This window comes from Rousettus aegyptiacus, unplaced genomic scaffold, assembly GCF_014176215.1.
Source record: "Rousettus aegyptiacus isolate mRouAeg1 unplaced genomic scaffold, mRouAeg1.p scaffold_m13_p_4, whole genome shotgun sequence".
NCBI lineage: Eukaryota > Metazoa > Chordata > Mammalia > Chiroptera > Pteropodidae > Rousettus > Rousettus aegyptiacus.
Window position 1 is genome coordinate 88614575 of NW_023416307.1, and position 25692 is coordinate 88640266.

The window sequence follows — 25692 nt, forward strand, 5'->3', positions numbered from 1 at the left end:
CATCTCTGTGCCTCAGTGTGTGGAGAAAGATAACCGTAATCAGGCTCCCTCTTGACACCCTTAGCAGAAGCAAACTCCACTCTTTCCCCCTCATGTAACTATGTCCCCAGTATGCATGTGCAGGCTCCCATCATCTGTCAGTGTCCTGCTATCGTTTAACCTGTGTATAAACGGCACCTCTGCCATGGAGGGTGGAGGGGGCGGGGGAATACTGTGCCCTTGCTGGAGAACTGCTGTCCTGTGAAGTTGGCTGTGCCCTTGATGGAATAAAGAGCTATGTCGCAGTTGCCTATAGCTCCCCGCGTTTTCCTTTAACTGCCTGAATCTTGTGCCCCTTACTCCGGAACAGCAAATTTGCAGCAACACACTCAGTTTCCTCAGCTATTACAGAAAAGGTGAGAGAGGGGACTGTAGTGAAACCCACCCAGCTAATGCAGTTGCTGTGAGAACTCAATGAGCTAAAACTTATAAAATGTTTAGAATAGTCAAACGCAGTCAGCATTCAAGGTTCTGACTACACTAGCTCACCCACAGATGAGGCAACACCAGATATCAGCAAACTTTAGCTGAGTGTCAGCTGATCTCTTATGGGCCATGAGCTCTCTACTTCTCTACAATTCCTTGACTCCGAAGGCCTTAATAAGGTTTACCTCACTTAATCTAGACCACGGGCCATCAGTTGACTACCTGCAATGCTATTCTTTTGGTCTTGGCCTTGGACTTTGTAATTACTGGTACCACGAAAAAGACAAACAGCTCCAGTAAAGGAAATTATCATTTTCTCCCCAGCCACACTCAGTAACAGGTATGCGGAGCACCCCATGGAGAAGGCAAGAAGCACAGGAGAGCACTGGGAATGACCAATGTGTGTTTCTGAGACTCAGAATAAATGGGACCTAACTGCTGTAAGTCACGCAAGTCTTGAGCACTGCAGCTTAGGGATGCGTAATGCCAAAGCATCCTTTTAATCAGCATAACGTTTACAGCTGAAGGACTCTGCAATGTGCCCTGATAGTAACCAGACTCCGACGGCTCATCCTTCTGTGCTTGCATCTATCTGCCTGCAGTGGAAGCCAACAAGCCTCGGTATGCACACTGGTGTTCTTAGCAGCATTAGTCACAGCAGCAGCAACGACGACATGGGTCCAGAATGGATCCCTTGGGCAAAGCCAAGTAGAGAGCCTCTCTAAACCAGCTGTGGGTCCCTTGGGGGCCTCTGCTAAGTCCATTAAATGAATCAACAGTGACGATTGAGTTTGTATGTGAGACACAAAATAAGAAAATGAACTTCATGAGGAAAAGGACTTGGGTCTGACTTAGTCACCACTTCATCTCTATTGCCTAGAACACTGCCTACTATATAGTGGGTATATATAAAGTATCTAGAACACTAGCTGGCATTATCATCGCATATATGTAAATACTACTGACTATTATAACTGTAAACGTATATATTATGTTTTTAAATCAAACTGAACTTTATGAGTTAAGCCGTTAGCTCATAATTTGGCAATGAAACAACCTAAGTGAACACGCCTGAAGTGCAGGAGCCTTATAAAGAGCTTTTCAGAGCATAGCTTTTCTTCTTTCTTAGCTGGTTCTGAGTCACACACTCTGATGAAGCCTTTGTAACCAAATTCTGAGTGCTTCCAAATCTAGCTGCGTACTACACTATTCAGTGGGAAAAACACTGGATGGAGCTCCCTGCTCAACATCACACATCATATTATAAAACCTGAGAGGAACCAAAAATACAAAGGGGCCCTGCCTTTCGCTCTGAAAACAAGCACATCACACAAACATAACAAAAGATTAATTTATCTGAAGTCCTATTCATGATCTATTTGTCACTAATGCTCAAACATGGAAAAATTAACATGGAAAAAAACCAACAGGAGCACCACCTCTTACCTAATATATATGGTCATTGGTGTCAAAACGCTGCTTTACTCAAATGGTAATTACGCATTTCCAGGTGGCCCCAATTAACTACCCACCTGTGAACGTGCTACATTATGTGGCTGTTGACGATTTCCTCTTAGCAGGGTGTTTCAGAGAGAACCATGCCTTATCTACCTCAATTACCCACCATAAGGTCTCCACCTCTTACCACATGTTGAATTTGGCAATGGCAAGGTTTTAAAAGAAAATATATTTAGGTTGTTGCCTGGCTATTCATTTGCCAGACAATGTGGAAATGTGGGGGGGGGGGGGAGTGGGGGAGGAGGCTGTAAAAAATTTCAAGTAGAAATTTTGGATCACCAAAGGAAAGGAACTACCAGAGGCTAGCCTGACACCCACAGAGATCCAAACATCTCTATCTTCCTCCCTGTCTCCATCTTCCAGCCTTGAGTTCTAGTTGGCTAACTCAGCAGAGTTGACATTCAACCCACTATCTCGTGGTTTCTGCCAACTTCCTGATTTCAGTCGTTCTTCAAGACAAGCAAGGACTCTGTATAAAACAGTCTTAATTTGGAGCATACAGTGAGACATGTTCTGAAATGAATGCTGCCCGACTTGCAGATGAGAGGCTAGAGGCAGGTAAGGAAAACGCTTTTCCCTGCAAGAATGTGTGTGTGTGTAAATGGTGCGTGAGAATAGAAAAGGAGATGTCGGAACTGGGTAGCAGTACTGCACTACCCCCATTGTCATACTTTTGTTTGGAAATTATGATTGGTTGGTATGGTAATATATTGGCTCATGCTGATTTGGGGATCCAAATCTGAAATTTTATCATAGATGATTATTTATGATTTCCAATTGTGGCTTTTAAAATATATCTGTGATGAAGAGATATACAAGAAAATGCTTAACAGGTATTCATCTGGGACAAACATTTCAAAAGCTTATAATGTGTATCAAAACTGCCTCTAAAAATTACAAAATCAATTATTACAAAAATATAAGTCCATGTGAATACGTTTTTGTTTACGATTGCATGTGTGTAAGGATATACAGTATCTATTTGTACATATATAGATAAAAAACTTTTTATCTTTGTTATTAGGATAACTTCCATTAACTAATTAGATATTTATTTACCTTTAGAGAATTATGAGCTGCAAAAACGTCTCTATGCGTAGCAAAAATTTGAGTTCAAATGTAACTTATTACGATCTGTGATTAATCAGCTCAATTATTTAAAATACTTCAAACATAGATTTAAGTTATACGCAGGGGAACTGGCACAGATCCACATCGTCAGCATATTCGACCAAGCTCACACAATCCATCTAGTCCAGAAATATATATCTATATACATATATATATCTGCAGATATATATATACACATATATATGTATACATATATATCATTAGATATAGATATAGACATATCTATAGATACATATTTTTAAGCAAGGACAACTAATGCTATAGAGACAATAAATCAAAGGTTATACTGGTAAAAAAAAAAATACACTGTAGTTTGCCTAATTATGAATGCTGTCAGATGGGTACTAGACTTAATGAAGTGATCGCTCAGTAAGTTATATAAATGTTTAATCACTATGTTGTACACTTGAAACTAATATAATATTGTATGTCAACTGTGATTGAAAAACAAAATAAAAAAAACACACATGAAAACAATTTCAGCACTAAGAAACCTAGATATCAGTAATAACTTAAAAACATAAGAAAACAATTGCTCAAAATATCAAAATAACATACTTTATGACATATGAAAATATAAATTTTATACTTAATAAAATTTATAAAGACATACATCATAAAGTATGCATACATATACACAATTGCACACTTGTAATATACGCATAAATTATAAATTGGTGTGTCTGTTATAGCTTGGTGAGGAAGAAATGAGGGGCACTAAGATACTAAAAGCATGATGATCCAGTATGGGGAAGTGAGCAGAGTTAGGGGAAAGAACTATCACTTTCTGAGGTATTATAGTGCCCACTGCACACTTGAGGAAGCAGGTAGAGGGTGCAACTGGGGTGACAAAGGCCACCCAGTTGATCTCATCGTGATCCTGAGCCCCCTGAGCACATGGAAGGAACTTGCACACCCCCCCAAGGCTGCCCGCTCCTACAGCCCACAGTTTCAATCAGCCCAGCCTGACCACTGCTCCACCCACCCGCTCCACTTCACTCTACTCCAACAGCCACCAGTCAGCACGTCCTTCGGTCCTCCCAAATTACTTTCATCCTCAATCATGTATTTGGAAGATATGTTCAAACTAGTATGACACACATACACTGAGGTGGAAAGTTATACTAGAAACAACATTAGAATTATCCTGACATCTTCAAACAAAATACAACCGGGTAGAGGAGACAAAAGTACAAAAAAAGCCTCTCAAAGACAGAAGAATTGGGAGAAAAAAACAAAGCAAGGTAGAACAGCTAGTGGGTACACTAGACAGCAAAGCACTAGACTGACCCTCTTAGAGGCCAGTCCTCCAAGCGCCCTGAACCCCATTTCCTTATCTGATGACATCAGTGCAAGATCACCATATGATTAAACCAGATATTTACAGTCTTTAACACAGTAATGGTGGAAACATTCAGTAAATGGGGGCTGACATCATTATTGTTTTCACTATTATTTATAAATACTCATTTAATCAAGGTAGATGTATAAGTGATTATATATTAAAGCATTGGAAAAAATAATTCAGACACTTCAATATCTTTATAGACCAAAACAGATAAGATATAGCATAAAACCATTTGCAACAGGGCTCCTCAAAATTTGCTGCACATCAGGATCACCTGGAAGGCTTGCTAATAATATATGTCTAGGCCTGACTCCCCAAAGTTTCTGAATCAGTAAGATAGGGATGGGGCTTAAGAATTTAAACTTCTAACAGATTCCCAGGTGAAGCTGATGCTGCCGACCTGGGGGTCCATGCTTTGAGAACCACTAGTCTACAGGTGAATCCTACGTTCACATTTGCCTTACCAATAAAACTATCTAAAAGTTTCTCATTCAATCTAAGCCAGTTACTGAGAGGTCTAAATAATGAATAAATGCTTAAAAAGTAAAAACAGCATATTATCCCTACATAGTTAAGCATTACATTTATTTTTGAGGAAGGAACAGAGGAAGGGAGGGAGGAAGACAAAGAAACAGAGTCGAAATACTTCCAATTAGATCTAAGATGTCTCTGAAGCCAACTACCGAACAGAAGAATCTTGTTGACCGAAAGAAACAATGTTCACTCTATAAAATGCCTCAAGAGTGAATTTAAACACTGAGGTTTCCCTAAACCTAGTCTCCATGGTAAGAAACCACATTTATTCCATTTGGTTTCAGCATTTCCTTGAAAGTTAGGCTGGTACCATGTGAGCCTCCCAGCCTAAGCGGTCTCTAGAACAAGAAGAATAGACCAGTCCAAGGAGACAAAGACTGAAGTTGACATGAGCTTATTCTGCTTTCTTCCTCAAGGTTATCCTCACTTGAGAAGGCTGCCTAGCAGAGCAGAACTTGACAATAAGGAGAGTTTCTTTCAATTGAAAATTACATTAGCATTACAAGAGTGCCAAGCCTGCTCACATAGAATACTGGTTCTCAAAGTATAGCCCCAGACAGGCTGCACCAACATCACCAGTGATGCAAATTTTTGACCCCAGGCTTATTGATTATGAAATGTTCGGGGTGGGCCCAACAACATGTGTCTTAACAAGCTCTCTAGGGGATTCCTGTTACACATTCGATTTTGAATTCCACTGGGTAAAGTGACCCTACATTCTAGGAACACTCCAGTTTTCATCTGCTGTTGGACACAACTGTAAATAGTGCCCCTTTCTACCTCAGAAGGGTCCTGAGCTGGACAATAAATTACATGGTAATCCTCGCAGTTTAGACTGGATGCTACAAAGGGGGTTCACTACTTGGATTCCAATTACTGCGGATTGCAAATTAGCTTCAAGTCTTAATTGCTATATCGGTTACTAAACCCATAGCCTCCCTGAATGCTAAAAGATGCATTGCCTCATAAAAATCTAGGGGGCGTGGCTGGAGAAACCAATTTCAGTAGAGGTACCCCATCTTTACAAAGAAATACCCACCAACAAACTATATAAAATTTAAATTCCCAGCTTCCTGAGTAGCACATGGGATAAAATTTCTTCCACTGAGTCTTTAAAATCCTTCTTACTACATCTTCCAGCTCCTGAACAGCACCCTAGAAAAGTACAAACCTAGTAACTTACTAGTCATATTTTTATAGTAATAATTTGACTATGTTAATACACAGAAAAACCAAGGTGGCCACAAACCTTCTCAATCCACCTGTTCTTTTAAAGGCAAAGTGAAATACTGGTCACATGCTATTGGATCTGATAAATTTTCGATTCCTTTGAAATCTTTGCCTTCATTCAGCCTAAGTTAAATTGGTGATTTTTAGCTCTTCACTGAGGTCTTCCATCTGTTGTTTCTGAGAAGAATCAAGGGCCTTAGATAGATATCATGTTCTGATCCTTCACCTTTCAGATCAAAGAGGGGTGCTGGCTTCTACTCGAAAAGATCAGCTATTTGGCTGCTCAGGCTTTGCCCAAATAAGATTACAGTTGACTCTTGAATAACACAGGTTTAAATTGTGTGGGTCCACCTATAAGAAATTTTTTTTTTCAATAAATACTATAAATGTACTTCTCATGATTTTCTTAATAACATTTCTTTAGCTTACGTCATTGTAAGAATACAGTGTATAATATATATATATATATCAATATATCATACAAAATATGTGTTAGTCAACAGTAGGCTAAGTTTTTGGGGAGTCAAAGTTATATGCAGATTTTCAACTACATGGGAGGTCAGCACCCCTAACCTCTGTGTTGTTCGAGGGTCAACTATATAAACTTTGGTCACTTGGAAGAAGAATCTGATTCTCAATTTCCTAAGATCACACACTTTACATCACTACACTACTAGAACGATTACACCGGGCAGACTTGAAATGTGTCGAATTTTCTTTTTACTGTGGGAGAGAAACCTGGCTGGAAGGCAAGACTGACCTGTTGCTTAGAGGATCTTCCCAGTGAGTCCAGCCCTCAGGTAAACGGAGTGGGTGAGCTCACATGAGGCTTCATCTAAGCAACATTTCTGTCCTGCTACAGAGGATGAATGAAATCTCATTCTCATTCTAGAGACATTTTGGTCATTCATTCATTGAGCAAACACTGATTCCTTACCATGTGGCAGCCATGGTTCTAGATGCTAGGGATACTGTGCGTGTAGCAGCACTCCTGACTTCATGAAGCTTACATTTTAATAGACACAAAGACAAATCTTTATATCTTCACTCCTCCTCCTCTAGGAAATGAACTTAGTTATAATAACAAATCTTTGTGCATATTATAGCTTATTAGATTACATTTTTATTTCCTTTGTAGAGATTTGGAGGGAGTGCTCTTCTCATCAGAAGTCAACCCTAACACTAGTCAGGAACTGTTAGCTCTGCATATACTAATGACAAAAATGAAATACGGAAAATAATACTAAATTCAGTTAAATGTCCAAGGAATTGGCCCTGAGTATTCAATATCCCCTTCCTTCTTGCCCCTGAAAATGCCCATCTAGGTTTCGGCACAAGGACCTTACTGCCTGTTTCCCTACTATAAATATCTCTGCAAGCACCACCTTTACAGAAGTGAAAAAAGGAAGAGAAAAAAGTACGTTCTGAGATGAAAAGAAAATCTAAGATGCAGACTGTTATTACCGAGTCTATAAAGACTTAGTACTGCAGCAGACCTTGTCACCTGTACCAATTAGGCAAGTAGCTAATTAGCCAGAAAACAACAACAACAACAACAATAAACTAAGTCAGAAACATTTTTAGAAAAGGATATGTCCTTTAAATACATTATTTTATAATTATAACTTATTATACACTTGTTGCCTAATAGTTTGCTGTGCTGGCAAGACTTTTTTCTGAGTATGGGTCTACCGAGTAGAGTTCTGTACTAACTTCCCTTCATAAACCATAAATTTGGCACATTGCCGGTCATGTCCAGTTTGTTAGTTTATTTAGTTCAAGTAGTATGGGAATTTTTAAATACTTGAGAAGCCAACATGAGCAAAAATAACCCAGACCTAGACCTAGAATCTTAATCCCTCAAAAGAATGGAGTCTGTTCTAGCCTAGTAAGGAAATGGCATGGCGAGGTTTCTCCACAAATACTTTACGGATGGACGGCAGTAAGGAAGATCTTAACAAAAAACTAAATATGTCATGGAAAAAACATTCTTCCTCACTAGTTTTTATCTGAACCCACTTGTACCCCACCGAAAACTACATGTCATGCATGCTCTCACTAAAGGAGACTCCCAAACCTTTAGTTTACCAAGCCAAGTAATATAGCATAATAATAAAGAGCAAAGAGCATGCATTCTAGAATAAGACTATGCTATGTGGTTTCAAATCTTGACTCCACACCACATACTCTTCTACTACCTTGATAAGTTAATTAATGACTCTATAACTCATTTCTCTCACTTATCATGGAAATTAAATGAATTAGTATGCATAAAGTACCCAAAGAATGACTGGCATAAGAGTACAATCAATGTTTATTAATGTCGTCACCACCATCTTATTTCTCAGTAATATAGTACAGTGGTTTGATGACTGCAAGAACAGTGAAAGCCAAATATATTCAAATTCCAGCCTGTCATTTAATCTCTAACTGCTCAGCTTGTTCATCTATAAAAACAGAAAATACCTAAGAAGTATCGTAATAGTTATCATAGAATCTGGTACACAGTGGACAGCATACACTTAATGCAGTAAATCCACATTTCAACAGGTGCCCTGTCCTGCACGTCTACCAAACCTCCATCCAAAGAATTTTAACCAGCATTTGATTAGGAGCTCAGTACTTTAGCTGGTAGTGAAGGGGAAGCAATCTTTTCCCATGAAACATTTCATATGTAGGATATAAGCTGAGAAAAAAAAAATAAGTGCTACGCTATGGAGTTAAAATTGGAGTTCAGAAAAAGGAAAGAACACTGTGTTGGAGCATCAAGTAGACAGAAGAAACAGAATTAGACCAAATCTTCAAAGAGGAAAACAATGTGCAGCAATAGAGGGAGTGAGAAGTGATGTACTGAGTAAGGAAACAACTTCAATGAATATGTTTACTGACCTCAAAACATGTCTTCTTTTATTCTTATCTTGACCCCTTGATCTGGAACCTTGACCCTATTTGAAATAGTTCCCCTCCAAACCCCAATCTGAGACATTTATCAATTTCCATCTTCAAAACACAACACGAACCATCTCTTGCCCAGAAAGCCTTTCCTGTTTGACCTGCCCTTTTCTGAGAGCTCATATACTGCATACCCCCTGCCATATCTATCATCTTTCCAACATCTTACACCACTTACACATGTAGTTTACAATCTGCTTCATGTCTATTGAACATCCTAACTGCTCAAGGGCAAGTTTTACACCTTTGACTTTGTTCCTTCACTTAATTTAGGTTGGTGTATAAACTACATACAATAAAATGAAAAACAGATTTTAAATATAAATTCAATGAGTTTTGTCACCATGTAATTACCACCCCCAACTGATATATTTCCATCACAAAAGTTCCCCTGCGCTCCTTTCCAGACACAGGTGTCCACATTCCTGATTTCTATCGCTAGAGCATAGTTTTAGCTGTAGGATAACTGCATTTAAATAGAATCGCATGTTCATACTCCTTCTGTGTGTGACTTCTTTTGCCCAACATAATGTTTTGAGATTTATCCATATTGTTGGCATGTATCATTCCCCTTGATCACTGAATGGCAGTCTATAAGTATATCACAATTAAGTACATACATTTGTTTACTTGTTTTATTCCATTGATGGATATTTGAGTTGTTTCCAAATTTTAGCTAGTATGAATAAAGTTGCTGTGAACATTCTGGTAAAAGTCTTTTTGCAGGTATATGCTTTCATTTCTCTTAGGTAAACACCTAGGAGTTAAATCAGTAGCTCAAAAGGTTGTTAGCTCTATGTTTAACCTGATTAAGAAGTTACAGAACCATTTTTCTACAAAGATTTTACTACTTTACATTCCAACCAAAAATGTATGAAAGCATTAATTGTTCCATTTCTTTGTCAAGTTAGTATTGTCAGGTTTTTTGGTTTGTTTGTTTTTGTTTGTTTGTTTTTTGGTATTTGGTGGGGTTTTTGGCCATTTTTTTTTAAATTGAGTTTTCTTTTTATCAATTATGATAGTTCTTTAACTAGTTCTGAGTCCTATAACAGAGATAAGTATTACGAATATTTCCTCCCAATCTGTAGCTAGCCTTTCATTTTCTTAATGGTGTCTAATAAAAAACAGAAGTTTTACATTTTGAAAGGTACAATTTATTATTTTTTTATTTTATGGTTAGCACATTTTATATCCTAAGAAACTGTTGCCTATCCAAGGTTAGAAAGATATTCTGTTTTTAACTCTAGAGTCTTTATGGTTTCAGTTTTATATTGAAGTATATGATCATCTTGAATTACTTCTTTAACTCTCCCATTTCATCTAGTAACAGATCTCTGCAGCAGAACAAGTGTTCTATAAACCACAGACTCATTTATAGATGCTTCACAGGTTAAGAGAAATGTATTTGGAAAGCCTGTTGAGGGGCCTGTGTCCAGTCTTGGTAATACCTCGGACAGGAAGCCGACTAACAGGGATGTAATCATGAATGTGACCCAATGGGACAACCCAAGTAATCCATTTAGAGCTGATGTTATGGCCCTGCTTTATGACAAGCTTCTGACTTGAGGGCAAAGATAACCCAAAGTTTCGATTTCTATACAAATAGCAGTTTAACCCAGCACAGAAAACAGACAACGGTTTACTCATAACCAGTTTCTTCTTTTTCAAATAGACATTAGAACCATTACCATGTCATTAGTGTAGACTGAATTCTTCTTAATGAATTAGGCTCCATAAAAAATAGTCAGTGATTCATAAAAGCTCTGCTAAAAACTGACTTTAAAAAAAAAAGTAATAAATGTTAAAAATATTACTCTCGAGAAACATTTTCTAGAACCTGAAACTTTCCATTTTATAGAATCTATATGACTTTAAAGAATGTTTACTAATATTTCTTCTGGAAAACATGCCAACTCAAATATAAAGAAAATTATTCCTGCTATTCAGATAAAGACCATTACCTAATGCCTCTTAAAATAGAGCATTTCAAGCTATTTTCCTTGAGATTTTACTAAGAATATGCAAGACTGAGCAAAAATACTCTTTTCCATTTTAATGGGGTTTGGAGAAATTAATTAACTATCATCATAGAGAATTTTATAAGTATTTAGCAACACAGTTGATAATCTGCATACTAAGCAATGAAGAGACTCTTCTGAAGAGCTATATTATGATAGCTGTGTCCTTGACAGTATTGAGTCAAAACACACTCAGTGTTTAGCGAATTAATTTCTTATTACTCTGCTTTAGCACTTAGGTTTACACGCTACGATTAAGGAATTGATGTTGGAGAACTATTTCCAAGAACTTGCATACTGTTTTGTAGCTTGCACGTATCCCATTTTTAATGATTACCCAGATTCACAAGCTAACATTTCTTGGAAATAATAAACAATAGTTGCTTAGAATTTAGGGTGAAATAAAAGAAAAGTACCATATAAACCTGGTACAATTTCTTTTTAAAGAGAAAAGAAGGTTTTGTGTCCAGCTACTTGAGTTTTGTTAAGTTATGCATTTAAATTCCTTTTCTCATTAAGTATTTCAATTATCCTTATTTCTTTAATAGCACTCTATTATTTTTATACCTTCCTAAATGTACACTCTTTTCCACAGCTGAAGGGTCAAAAAGAATAAAAGAAGCAAAAACTCCCAGTAAGGAATATTGTTGCAAGCCCTACGTTCCATGAAGTGTTTAGTTAATAATTCCAATAACAGTCAAAATAAACTTTTCATTTGAAGAATGTAAAACTAACATGTAAGAAATACACTCCAGAATAAGCTACCCAGACAATATTTAATTAGAAAAGTTCTCTTGCACTTCACAGCATTTACATAGTTCACCAATAGTAGCTATGAAACATAAATCCTAATTTTTCCTAAAATCCATTTTAAATCACATTGAAAGCACCTCATGACTGACTTTATTGATTTTAAGTGAGAAAGGAGTTTATAAGTTACAGCATTCTATGGCATGGTGGGCATGGACATACCACTTCCTGCCTAGAAGAAGGTAGTTTTTCCTTTGTAGAATGTCTACAGAATTTTTTTTTTGTTTTGACTCTGGACTTTCTTCCTACCAGCCAGCCATTCCTTCATTTACTTAAAATCTTCGAGGTGCTAGAATACAAAAGAACATTCGAGGAAAAAGCATGCAGTACCTACTTTGTCAAATAGCTAAGATTAATGTGGAAGTCAAAAATGCAACCCCCCAAAATTGTCCCTTTACATACTGTTTTGGCACAAATAATTTTCTAATAATGTCTAGAATCTAGCCAACTTGTGTTTAATGTTAACTTCAGTGAGCAAACTGCTTTCCACTGGGTGGTTCTGTGACTATGAGCCTACAAGTTCCTTATATTTGTGATTGCCAGATACCTTCAGTGATAAGGTTCATATATTTCACAAATTTGTTTACATTTTGACTTTGATAAGTTCACATTCTCATTTTAATAGGGGACTCTGAATGCCTTGGAAAGTAAGGACATCAAAGGAAATCTAATTACAGTAAGTCCTCACTTAATGTCTTCAATAGGTTCTGTGACTTTAAGCAAAAGTAAAACAAAACCAGTTTTACCACAGATTAATTGATATAAACAAGAGTTAAGTTCCTAAGGCATAATGAAACTATGAAAAATGATGTAGAACGAAACAATATTATTCAAGCACCTGCTATGTTTAACAGAAATGAGAGGAACCTTCCCCAAGCTCCTAGCACCAGGAGCAGCCATTAGTATAAAGTTTCCATAGCAATGCTGTACCACAAATGCAAGCACTGAGTTTGTAAAAGAAGGAACTGAAAGAGAGCAAAGTAAGATGGCACTAAAACCGACAGCACCTGTGTACACTGCCTAGTGAAAGCTATGCCAGTGGCTCAAGAACTCCTGTAATTAAGTGCAAGGTACAGACAACAATCAAGTGTCTCCTTGGAGACACAGAGAAGGAACCCTGAACATACTGTAAAACTGTCAGCACTGATTTGAGGCGGGGATGAGGGGAAAATGGGGCCCAATCTGCAAGTGGGCATTTGAAAAGATGAGAATGAAGACTCAAAAGTCCTTTCAGGATATAAGATATAAATACAAGAGTAAAATAAAAAAGCAGAAGATAATGTTAAAAAATAAGCAATCGATTCATGATACTTCTGCTTTTTGAAAAAATTTCAGAATCTACATGTCTGTGCTCTGAAAAATAAACTGAAAGTCTGATAGTTTCCTTGAACTCTTTAAAGTTAGAAGATCAATTTTTAGTTTCTGTGACCAATATTCAGACTACAGTCTCAAAATACGGCACCATACATCATATTCTACAAATATCTCCCCACTTCCTTTATTCCTTCATTAGTTCAACAAGCACCCACTGAGTACTTCCATACACCGGGTACTAGTCTAGGTGCTCGAGACACAGCAGTAAATAACACAGAATGCTGACTTCAGGAGTTTATAGTCCTGGAGAAAGACACGCAATAAACAAATAACTAATAACAGCATAATGAGTAATTTTGCAATGAAGAATTGCCGAGCAGAACTGGGGCAAGACATAATGAGGAGTGCCCAGGATATGAGGTGTTTCAGAGCAATCGCAATGAAGATTAGAGCTCAGAACTGGAGACTTTAGTGATAGGAAGAAAACAAAGAGGGAGGAAAAGTATATGCAAAGGTTCCAACACAATTTGACAGGCGGGAGGAGGAACAAGCAGCAAGACGAGAAAGACACCAGTGAGGATGCAACAGAAGGAGATGAGACAAGAGAACACAGGGAGTGCAGTCAGGAAACCGGGCAGAGGCCCACCAGGCCACAGAGGGCTCTGCAGGCCATGATTACAATTTAAATTTTATCCTATGTGTGACGGGAAACCCTCTTTCACCCCACCTACCATGAGACTGGGTTTGAACAAAGGAGTGCCAAGAAACAATTTGTGTGTTTAGAGACCCTTCTTGCAGTTGGCTGGAGAAAAGACTATGGGGTGTCGGGAGGAAAGGAGTGTGGAGGGAGGAGGGCCAGACAGGAGACTCCTGTTTCCCCCCACACTGACTTTGACTGAGACAAGTTTTTAAATATCCAAAATGAACTGCAACTGAAGAGGAGCAATTTCAGAGAACGGTATTCCATCAAATATAAATGGGAAAACAATCTACTCTGGGTTATGAGAAACCTTTCCATACTGGGTTAAGTGCACTTCATACAGTTATATAGCAACTAACAAGTTTACATAAACCTAAAATGGCCACAAGAAGTTTTCAGGAAAAGCTCTTATGCAGTTTCCTTTCTTATCTGATAAAACACACTCATACTGCCCTCATGAAAGATTTCAGTTCTTCAGTTTATAGGACAGCATATCCTATAATGATTTAATTTTAAGCTAAGTGAGTACAAACTCTTCCTGGTACACTCCAACCCTCTCCCCCAAACAAGTGCTTATGAAATAATGAAGGAATTACAGCAGTAAAACTGAACACTGACCTCAACACACAACCTTCAAAGTTTTGAGGGGAATGCAGAAGGGAGAGAGGAAATAAGTGTACAAGATGTTTATATATGTAGAAAACCCTAAACACTCCACAAGGACACTACTAGAAACAATAAGCAAATACAGTAAAGTCTCTGGATACAAAATCAATGTTCAAAAATCCATAGTGTTCTAACACTCTAATAATGAAGCGTCAGAAAAAGCAGCAGAAAAAATAATTCCTTTTACAACTGCGACAGAAAAAATAAAATACCTAAGAATAAATTTAACAAAACAGGTGAAGGACCGATATAATGAAAACAACAAGACTCTATTGAAAGAATTCAAAGAAGATACAAAGAAAATGGAAAGGTATTCCATATTCATGGATTGGAAGAATCAACATAGTTCAAATGACCATGTTACCTAAAGCATTATACAAATTTAATACAATCTCTATCAAAATCCCATCAGCATTTTTTAAAGAAATGCAAAAAAAAAAAAAAATCAGATTTGTATGGAAGTTCAAAAGACCCCGAATCGCCAAAGCCATTCTGAGGAAAAAGAACAAAGCTTGAGGCATCACACTGCCTGATTTCAAATTATACTACAAAGTGATGGTAATCAAAATGGCATGGTATTGACAGAAAAAAAGACACACACAGATCAGTGGAACATAATCAAGAGTCCAGAAGTAAACCTATGTTTATTAGGCCAAATAATTTTCGACAAAGGAGCCGAAAACACAGTGGAGAAAGGAAAGCCTCTTCAATAATTGGTGCTGGGAAAACTGGAAGGCCACCTGCAAAAGAATGAAATTAGACTGTTGTCTATCAACACACACCAAAGGCAAGGGAAGTAAAAGCAAAAATAAATGAATAGGACATTTATTCTGCATAGCAAAAGAAATCATCAACAAGAGACAACCATCTGAATACATATATTTGCAAGCAATGCCTCCTATAAGGGCCTAATATCCAAAATATACAAAGAACTCATACAATTTAGTAAGGACAAAAAACCAAACAAGCCAATTAAAAAATGGGCGGAGGACCTGAACAGATGCTTCTCCCAAGAAGACATACAATTGGCCAACAAACATGGATGTTCAACATCTCTAGCTATCAGGGAAATAAAACGAAAACCACAATGAGATACCACCTCACACCTACAAAAATGGCTATTATCAACAAGACAAGTAAAAAGAAGTGTTGGAGAGGTTGTGGGGGAAAAGGAACCCTCATACACTGCTGGTGGGACTGCAAATTGGTACAACCACTATGGAAAACAGTATGACAGTTCCTCGAAAACTAAGAATTGATCTACCATATGATCCAGCAATCCCACTACTGGGTATTTAGCCAAAGGACTTGAAAACATTTACCCAAAAAGACATATGTATACTGATGTTCATAGTTGCATTATTCACAGTGGCCAGAACATGGAAACAACTAAAGTGTCCTATGATAGATGATAGGCTAAAGAAGCTATGGCACATATATACAATGGAATATTACTCAGCCATAAGAAGAGATGAAATACTGCCATTTGTGACAATGTAGATGGACCCTGAGATAATCATGCTAGGTGAAATAAGCCAGAAAGAAAAAGTTGAAAACCACGTATCACTTATATGTGGGATATAAACCTAAAAGCAACAAATGAGCAGGGCAAACAGAGACTCATGAACATGGACAATAGACTAGTGGTTACCAGAGGGGGTGGGGGGAAAGGGTTAAAGGGTTCACATATGTGGTGACATAAAGAAGTCTAACTATGGGAGGTGAACATACGATGCAATATAGACAGACAAGAGATAGACAGATGATAGATAGATAGAATGAATGACAGGTGCACCTTACTGTTAAATTATACACCTGAAACTTACTGGATTTTGTTAACTAATGTCGCCACAATAAAAATTAATTAAAAAATAATTAAAAGAAAAAGATATAAATTTAAAACCTCACATGGAAATCACCTAGATAGATATACTGCTAAGTGGGTAGTTGGCTGGCAACAGCGGTAAGAGATTTCAACCTCTGCCCATAGGTATCTGCCTTTCTAGTATATAATAATTACTAACATTTATTGACGGCTTTCCACACTTTAGGCACTGCACTAACACTTTATATTATCTTTTGATAATACAACAACCCTATTTAAAAGATTTATTAAGTATTTTAGCCAGACTCAAACAGCTGATAAGTGGGGAAGGCAGGATTTGAATCCAGGAATTCCAACCCTATAGCCCACACTCTCAACCTCTACGTAACTCATCTCTTAGAGATGGGTCCTTATTCACTGAGTGTATTAAATCAATTTGCTCTTGGATTCTTTTCTTTCAGATAACATTAAAGAAAAAAATTCCACTTAGTGTTCCGGGAAATAATTTTAAGAAAAATTAAATTAATGATGAAAAACACAGGCTCGTGACATTCTGGAAGTTAATATGACTTAAATTGGTATGAAGCTCAAGATCAAAGTACAAAGCAACTTAACAAATATTATTTAAAGGCTCTGTGACCGATAATAATTCTGTCAGCCCTCATAAGAGCAGCCAATTGTGAATGCCACATTTGTACACTTCCTTCTGGTTCCAGCTGTTTGAGAATGTTCAGCACAGAAAATGTAATGTTACTCTGTTCAAAATTAAACATATGCTCATCATTTTCAGATAATCTGAAAGGTTCCTGTCAGGAGGCACTCTTTTAGCAATTCCACATGTTGATGATAAAGAAATGTGAGCTATTTCAAGTGAGGTTGATGATAAGCCAAATCACTAAAGGGTGCTGGGCCATCCTAAAAACACAGGACCTGTAAACACTCCTGACCTGCTGATCCACCTCTGCACCCACCTGACCCTCGCAGAAGTGCCCTACTCCTCATCCCTCAGCCCCAGTGCGCGTTCATGCATGGGTCTCCTCTCCAAGGCCTTCCCCCAGAAGTACCCCAGCCCCAACAGTAATTCACGGTAGTGTTATCTCATCATCTTAGGGGACCAGTAGAAAGTATACATTTAACACAGAGGACCATGGCATCTCCCTGCCTCAACTCAAATCCTTACAAGCTAAGAGATCTTGGGCAAGATGCTTAACCACTCTGAGCCTCACTGTCGTCATTTAATTGGGATACAGTAACAGTATTTATACACTAGCTTTCAGCCTTTAATGAGTTAATAATGTAAATAAGAAATTTAGAACAGTAGCTGGTATGTTATAAAAACTCGACAAATGTTAGGCGTTATTATTATTGCTATTATTACAGTGCATATTCTTTATCCATTTATCTATCAATGGACATTTAGGTTGCTTGTGTAGAAAAACTAGACAGCAAAATACAAAATAAATAAATAAAACTTGACTACTTTTTCATACCATACACAAAAATAAACTCAAAATGGATTAAAGACTTAAATAGAAGACCAAAAACCATAGAACTCCTAGAAGAAAGCATAGGCAGCAAACCCTCTAACATCAGTCTTAGCAATATTTTTTTGAATATGTCTCCCCAGGCAAAGGCAACAATAGCAAAAATAAACAAATGGGATTACATTGGTTATAAATTACTAAAATATCTATGAAGCCCACAGTTATATCTTGTATGATAGGCTTATTCTATAACAGATCTCCTGGACTGATATGGCTTTCAAACTGTATTCTTCAGCTACAGGGGATCACAGACATATCTTGGGGACAACAATATAGAGAGACTACACAGGTAGGCTAGCTTCTCCCTGCATCTCTGCCTGCATTCAAAAATATACTTTTATCTTTTTTTTTTTATACACTAGGGTCCTATTTAAGATTTTAATAGAAAAAAAGTGGGTTCCAATGCTCTGCCACTCAAACACAACACATATACATAAGGTTTTACAACATGTTGCTCAAACCAGAGTCTGGGCCATCATGTTAGAAAGGCACTATAAGACTACCAAAAAAGCCTGAAGTTTTTGAGGAAAGGATTTTAGATCATTTTTACCCCAGTTCTCTCATTACAATTGAGGAATTAACTCAAGTCATTGAGTATAAAAGTAAAAAGTATGTTATCACACTATCATCTCTATCCTCACTCTTTACCCACTTTGGTCCACCCTTTCCCCAAAGTCCCCCAAACCTTACTACTGATGCGAAGCATTCAGATCCTATTTGGACAACCTCTAAAATGATAATGCAGCTACAGGTCACAGTTGGATGCCCCAGAAATCAAAATGTTAAAGTCTTTTTCTAAGATATGCCTAATAAGGAGTGGGGGGGGGGGATAATAGAATTATATAATTTTCAGGTGTACATTATAATGTGCTATCTATATATTCTATTGTGTGATTACCAGAGTCCAGTTTCCTACAGCTACCATATATTTGACCCCCTTTACCCCATGTATCTCCCCCTGACTTCCCCACCCCTTATCCTATGGTAATCACTAGTCCATTGTCCATGTCCCCGAGCCTCTGTTTGTCTTGTTCATTTGTTGCTTTTAGGTTTATATCCCACATATAAGTGATATCGTGTGATTTTCTACTTTTTCAGTTTGGCTTATTTTGCTTAGCATGATTATCTCGAGGTCCATCCATGTTGTCGCAAACAGCAGTATTTCATCTCTTCTTATTGTTGAGTAATATTCTATTGTATATATGTACCGCAGCTTCTTTAGCCAATCATCTATCATAGGACATTTCAGTTGCTTCCATGTCCTGGCCACTGTGAGTAATGCAGCTATGAACATCGGCGTGCAAATATCTTTTTAGATAAATGTTTTCAAGTCCTTTGTACCCAGTAGAGGGATTGCTGGATCATATGGTAGATTAATTCTTAGTTTTTTGAGGAACCTCCATACTGTTTTCCATAGTGGCTGTACCAATTTGCAATCCCACCAGCAGTGTATGAGGGTTCCTTTTACTCTGCATCTTCTCAAATGTGTCCTGTCGCTTATAGCCATTCTAATAGGTGCGAGATGGTATCTCATTGTGGTTTTGATTAGTATTTCCCTAATAGCTAATGACGTTGAGCATCTTTTCATATGTTTGTAGGCCATTTGTATGTCCTCTAGGGAGAAGTGTCTGTTCAGGTCCTCTGCCCATTTTTTGATTGGATCATTTATTTTTCTGTTGTTATTGAGTCGTATGAGTTCTTCGTATATTTTGGATATTAGGCCCTTAATAAAAGCATTGCTTGCAAATATATTTTCCCAGACGGTTGTCTCCTTACCTTGCTGATGATTTCTTTTGCTGAGCAGAAGCTTTTTAGTTTGCTGTAGTCCCATTATTTAATTTTGCTTATATTTCCCTTGTCTTTCAGGTCAAATTCATAAAATCTTCTTTAAGTCCAAGGTCTTTGAGTTTCGTTCCTATGTTTTTCTTCTAGGCATTTTATTGTTTTAGGTCTTATATTCAGGTCCTTAATCCATTTTGAGTTAATTTTGCTGTGTGCTAATAGACAACAGTCTAATTTTGCAGGTGGCCTTCCAGTTTTCCCAGCACCAATTATTGAAGAGGCTTTCCTTTCTCCACTGTGTTTTCGGCTCCTTTGTTGAAAATTATTTGTCCTTATAAACACAAGTTTACTTCTGGACTCTTGATTATGTTCCACTAATCTGTGTGTGTCTTTTTTTTTTCTGTCAATACCATGCCGTTTTGGTTACTGTCACTTTGTAGTATAATTTGAAATCAGGCAGTGTGATGCCTCAAGCTTTGTTCTTTTTCCTCAGAATAGCTTCGGTGATTCAGGGTCTTTTGAACTTCCACACATTGCATTTCTTTAAAAAAATGCTGATGGGATTTTGATAGAGATTGCATTAGATCTGTATAATGCTTTAGGTAACATGGTCATTTTAACTATGTTGATTCTTCCAATCCAAGAACAAGGAATATCTTTCCATTTCTTTGTATCTTCTTCAAAATCTTTTAATAGGGTCTTGTAGTTTTCATTATATCGATCCTTCACATGTTTCATTAAATTTATCCTTAGGTATTTTTTGTTGTTGTTGTTGCAGTTGCAAAGGGAATTATTTTTCCCACTTCTTTTTCTGACGCTTTATTATTAGAGTATAGGAACGCTATGGGTTTTTGAACGTTGATTTTGTACCCAGAGACTTTATTTGCTTATTGTTTCTAATAGTGTCCTTGTGGAATCTTTAGGGTTTTCTATATAGAGAATCATGTCATCCACAAATAGTGACTGTTTGACTTTGTTTCCTATTTGGATGCCTTTTATATATCTTTCTCTTGCCTGGCTGCACTTGCTAGGACCTCCAATGTTATAATGAACAACAGTGGCAGTAGTAGACAGCTTGGCCTTGTTCCTGATCTTAGAGAGAAGGTGTTTAGTTTTTCACCACTAAGTATCATGTTGGCTGAGTTTGTCATATATGGCCTTTATTATGTTAAGGTACTTTCCTTCTATACCAATTTTGTGAAGTGTTTTGATCATAAATGAATGCTGTATCTTGTCGAAGGCTTTTTCTGCATCAAATGATATATGATTCTTATTTTTTAACTTGTTTATGTGGTGTATCACATTAATCGATTTGCACACGTTGAACCATCCCTGTGCCCCTGGGATGAAGCCCACTTGATCATGGCATATAATCTTTTGAATATGTTGCTGTATTCAGTTTGCTAGTATCTTAGTTAGGATTTTTGCATCTGTGTTCATGAGAGATATTGGTCTGTAGTTTTCTTTTTTGTATGTTATCTTTGCCAGGTTTTGATATCAGAGTTACTGGCCTCATAAAATGAGTTGGAAAGTATTGCCTCCTCTGATTTTTTGAAAGACTTTGAGGAGAATAGGTATTAAATCTTCGAATGTTTGGTAGAATTCACTAGTAAAGCCATATGGTCCTGGACTTTTACTTTTTGGTAGGTTTTTGATGATTGCTTCAATTTCCATACTGCTGATTGGTCTATTTAGATTTTCCAGATCTTCTTGATTCAGTCTAGGAAGATTGTATTTTTTCCAAGTACTGGTCTATTTCTTCTAGGCTATTGTATTTTGTGTTATATACTTTTTCATAGTATTCTTGTATGATCCTTTGTATTTCTGCGATATCAGTTGTAATTTCTCCTCTTTCATCCCTGATTTTGTTTATTTGTGTCCTTTCTCTTTTTTCTTTAGTGAGTCTAGCTCTTTGTTAAATTTATTTTTTTTCTATTATATTTTTATTTTCAATTTAGTTACGCTCTAATTTGATTGTTTCCCTTCTGCTGACTTTAGGTCTCATTTGTTCTTCCTTTTCTAATTTTTTAAGATAAAACATTAGGTTATTTATTTGGGCTCGTTTTTGTTTTTGGAGGTAGGCCTGTAATGATATGAACACTCCTCTTATGACCACTTTTGCCATGTCCCAACAGTTTTGATATGTTGGACTATCATTATCATTCATTTCTATGTATCTCTTGATCTTTTTATTTCTTCTCTGACCCGGTTATTCTTCAGTAGCATGTTGTTTAATCTCCATGTATTTGTGGTTCTTTCCACTTTCTTTTTACAGTTGATCTCTAGTTTCAAAGCATTGTGATCAGAAGATATGGTTGGTATGATTTCAACCTCTTATATTTGTTGAGGCTGTCTCTGTGTCCCAGTATGTGGTCGATTCTTGAGAATGTTCAATGTGCGCTAGAGAAGAATCTAAAAGCAGCTGTTTGGGGATGGAAGGCTCTGTAAATGTCAATTATGTCCAGTTGGTCTAATGTGTCATTTAAAGATGTTATTTCCTTATTGATTTTCTGTTTGGATGACCTGTCCATATCCAACAGTGGAGTATTTAGATCCCCTACTACAATAGTGTTTTTGTCTGTTTCTCCCTTTAGTTCTGTTAGTAATTGCTTTACATATTTCGGGGCTCCCTGATTGGAGCATAGATATTAAGTGTTATGTCTTCTTGGTGCATGATGCCCTTTATTATTATGAAGTGTCCCTCAGTATCTTCCTTACCTTTTTCTTTTTTTAAGTCTATTTCATCTGATACTAGCACCACTACTCCTGTTTTTCTCTGAATGCCATTTGCTTGAAATATCATTTTCCACCCTTTCACTTTGAGTCTATATTTGCCTTTGGAGCTGAGTGAGATGTGTCTCCTGAAGGCAGCACATGGTCAGGTTTTGTTTTTTGATCCATTCTGCAACTCTGTGCCTTTTTATTGGTGAGCTCAGTCCATTTACATTTAGGGTGATTATTGATATATAAGGTCTTCTTATAGCCATTTTATCTTTTACTTTCTGGTAACTCAGTGTTTCCATTGCTTCCTTGTCCTTGTTTTTCTGTTTTCCTTATTTTGGTTGGCTCTTGTGGGTTTTGCTTCTGATACTTCTTGTTTTATGTTATATACTTCAGTTCTGACTCTATGGTATGTGGTTACCATTACATATATGAAAAAGATACACACACAGTTGACCATTTTCTTCTGTGTGTACCTTATCTCCTTTCCCCTTTGCGAATCTGGATCTTTGAATTTTCCCCTTCTCAGTCATTGTTGTCTCAATTTGTTTCTGTTTATGCTAAACATTCACTACCATCTTGCTATAGTTATTCTCTTATTATTTAAACTTATAATGCCCTGTTCTTTGTAAGGGCTGTACTCCTTTGCTTCTATTTGCCTGATAGTCACTTTAATCCTAAATATTCATTTTTGTTGTTGTTATTTTGTTTTAGGTAAGCTAACCCCTTTCAGAATTTCCTGTAGTGTAGGCCTCGTAGTGAATTCCCTCAATTTTTGTATGCAGAGACACTATTCTCATCCAATCAGACAGGCTGACTCTCGCACTCCCAGGACCAAAAGATAAACAAATGTTTCGACTGCCTAAAAGATAAATATGCAGTGGCAAGATCCTATAAATATTTGGACTAACTGAACAACATGCCTACTGGCATACAGTAGAAAGAGGATGAAACCGAAGTTGTGGAATAAGAACTACAGACAAAGACATGACACAGAGATGCCTTCCAGGGCAAGTCACTGAGAACGCATTTCAGATGGTTCTGAGAAAATGTGGTTCGAAATGTCTACCATCTCTCATAATCATTTCCTTTTTAAAACCACACCATTTCTGATATTTCAGAAGCAGCTGTATCATGTGCTGTTTTGTTCCGCTTTTTAAAACTAAGCGGCTCCAATGGAGTGGTAAGCATCCTGTCTGTTGGCGAACAGCACACACTTCATCTGTGGAGTTGATAAGTGATATTAGGTTTGGCAAATGACAAGAGATCATTTAACAAATTCAAACATTATTTTTTTTCCGATAGCCCATAAAAAATAAAAACCTCTATCATTTCCCACAATAAAACGCAATGAATTATTAACCAGTCAGCTGAACTAATAAAATATTTACAAAATGTCCTGCTCATATGAACCTTTGTACTCCCTACCTAGGGAAAAATAAATGTTTCCTGTTTTTACTATTATTTGGCATCTCGTAGGCCTTACAATAAGGGAGATTTATCCAGACATCACTAAATACTGCTATTAGCATAATAAGTTTTAGTCTTTCCCACAGGACAGCAGTCTGACGTGATTTCTGCCAGTGAGTGCTTTAAGATCACACATTTTGTCTACATTTAGCAGGACCCTAAAAACTTCTAGAGTTGACAACAGTGTAGAAAGAGGGAACATGCTCATTCACCTCCCTGTGGAGACTGAGTGGAAGGAGGGATCAAAAGAGGGGTAAAAATGGGGAAGCCTGGCTGCTTTACCTAGGGGTCCAGGGATGCTAAGCCACAGGGTATGTCATTGATGTGTGCTACTTTAAAGGTCTGAGCTCACCAGACTACTGCATATTGCTACTTATTTCCTCCTGGTATTACATTTATAATTTGGAAATACTTTTCCCAAGGATATGTATGGCTATATCAACTGGGAAAACTTTCCCATAACCAAAGACCTAACCAAAAGTACCTAACCAAAGACCTTCTCAAATTTGGATCTTTTCATAAAAATTGACATTTACTAAAACTGCAAAGCACAACACTCTATATTTGACACTAAGCTAATTTCGAGAAAATTGTAACGCAACAATTATCCTGTGATCATATTAAGAAGAGCCACTACCATTTACTGGCCACCTGCTTTGGCTGAGCACTGAAGGAAAAAAATATACATTACTTCATTTACACTTTGCAACAACTTTAATGAGGTAGGTGATACCAGGCCCTTTTTACAGATGGGAAACAGAGGGTTAGAAAGATTACATAACTAGCCTAAAGGCCCAGGCCGATGAGAGGCAAAGCTCACTCTTGTACCCAAATTTAATTCTAAATACGTTACATAGGATTAACTTCAAAGAACCACAGATTAATCTAACCCTGCCTCTGTCTCCATGCTGGAGTAGACAAGTTAGCTATATTTATTTTTCTCCATTTTGTTCTAGATGAAACTCTAGCTAAAGATGGCCAAAGGTTTCATCTCAGAGGCAGACTGATTGCCTCAGACCCTCTAAAGGACTGTAAGTCTGCAGGAAAAAGGGCTGTGATTAGCAATAGATGTATCTAAAAGGTGCATGACAGCACAGATGTATAGCCATTGCTACGAGGTATGTGTTTACACCCCACATCTGTCTGCTAAGCAATATTCAACTGCCACAGACCTTCTCTCTACTAGATGCCTATTATCTAGACACCTTACCCTTTTGATCTATGACAAAAGTTTAGGTAGTCACACTCTCACACATGAGGGTTACCAATTAGTATAAATCCCCAAAAGAGTATTTTTACAAACAAATGAGAGCTACTGCCTTCCTCCTGCATCCCTCAGTTATTTGGCCATTACCTGTTTTCTCAGATTGCTTACTCTTACGTGAAATTGGTCTCCCGAAAGTCTTATCCACTCCACAAGCCAGTTCCCAGCCTGCCTATTTTATGATCCAGAATTTTTATCTTCTAAGTTATTGTCTATATGCTTAAATGAATAAAACCAGGTGCCTTGTTCATCAAGTATAATACAATATAAGGCTTCTGGGAAAACTACAAAAGAGAGCAGCCATGCAAAAGATCAAAACTTGATTTAGGCTTCTGGTAGCAGGTAAGTTTCAACTAGGAAAACAAGAATAAAATCCACAATTTTGGAAGTGTGTCTAAAT

General features: G+C 37.2%; 2 protein-coding genes across 10 annotated transcripts in view; one reads left to right on the top strand and one right to left on the bottom strand.

The window, feature by feature from the left end:
* MED12L (mediator complex subunit 12L) overlaps window positions 1–25692 on the bottom strand; it is a 307612-nt gene that overhangs the window by 141632 nt on the left and 140288 nt on the right. The gene's annotated exons all lie outside the window — the stretch shown is intronic.
* Window positions 2375–25692, top strand: part of P2RY14 (purinergic receptor P2Y14) — a 50568-nt gene continuing 27250 nt past the window's right edge. Inside the window, exon 1 of one of the 2 annotated variants that reach the window (XM_016156456.2) lies at window positions 2375–2541. In XM_016156456.2, the coding sequence (XP_016011942.1) occupies window positions 2502–2541 (40 nt within the window). In that variant the 5' untranslated portion in view covers window positions 2375–2501. The remainder of the gene's footprint in view (window positions 2542–25692) is intronic. The other variant, XM_016156453.2, reaches the window with a different exon arrangement.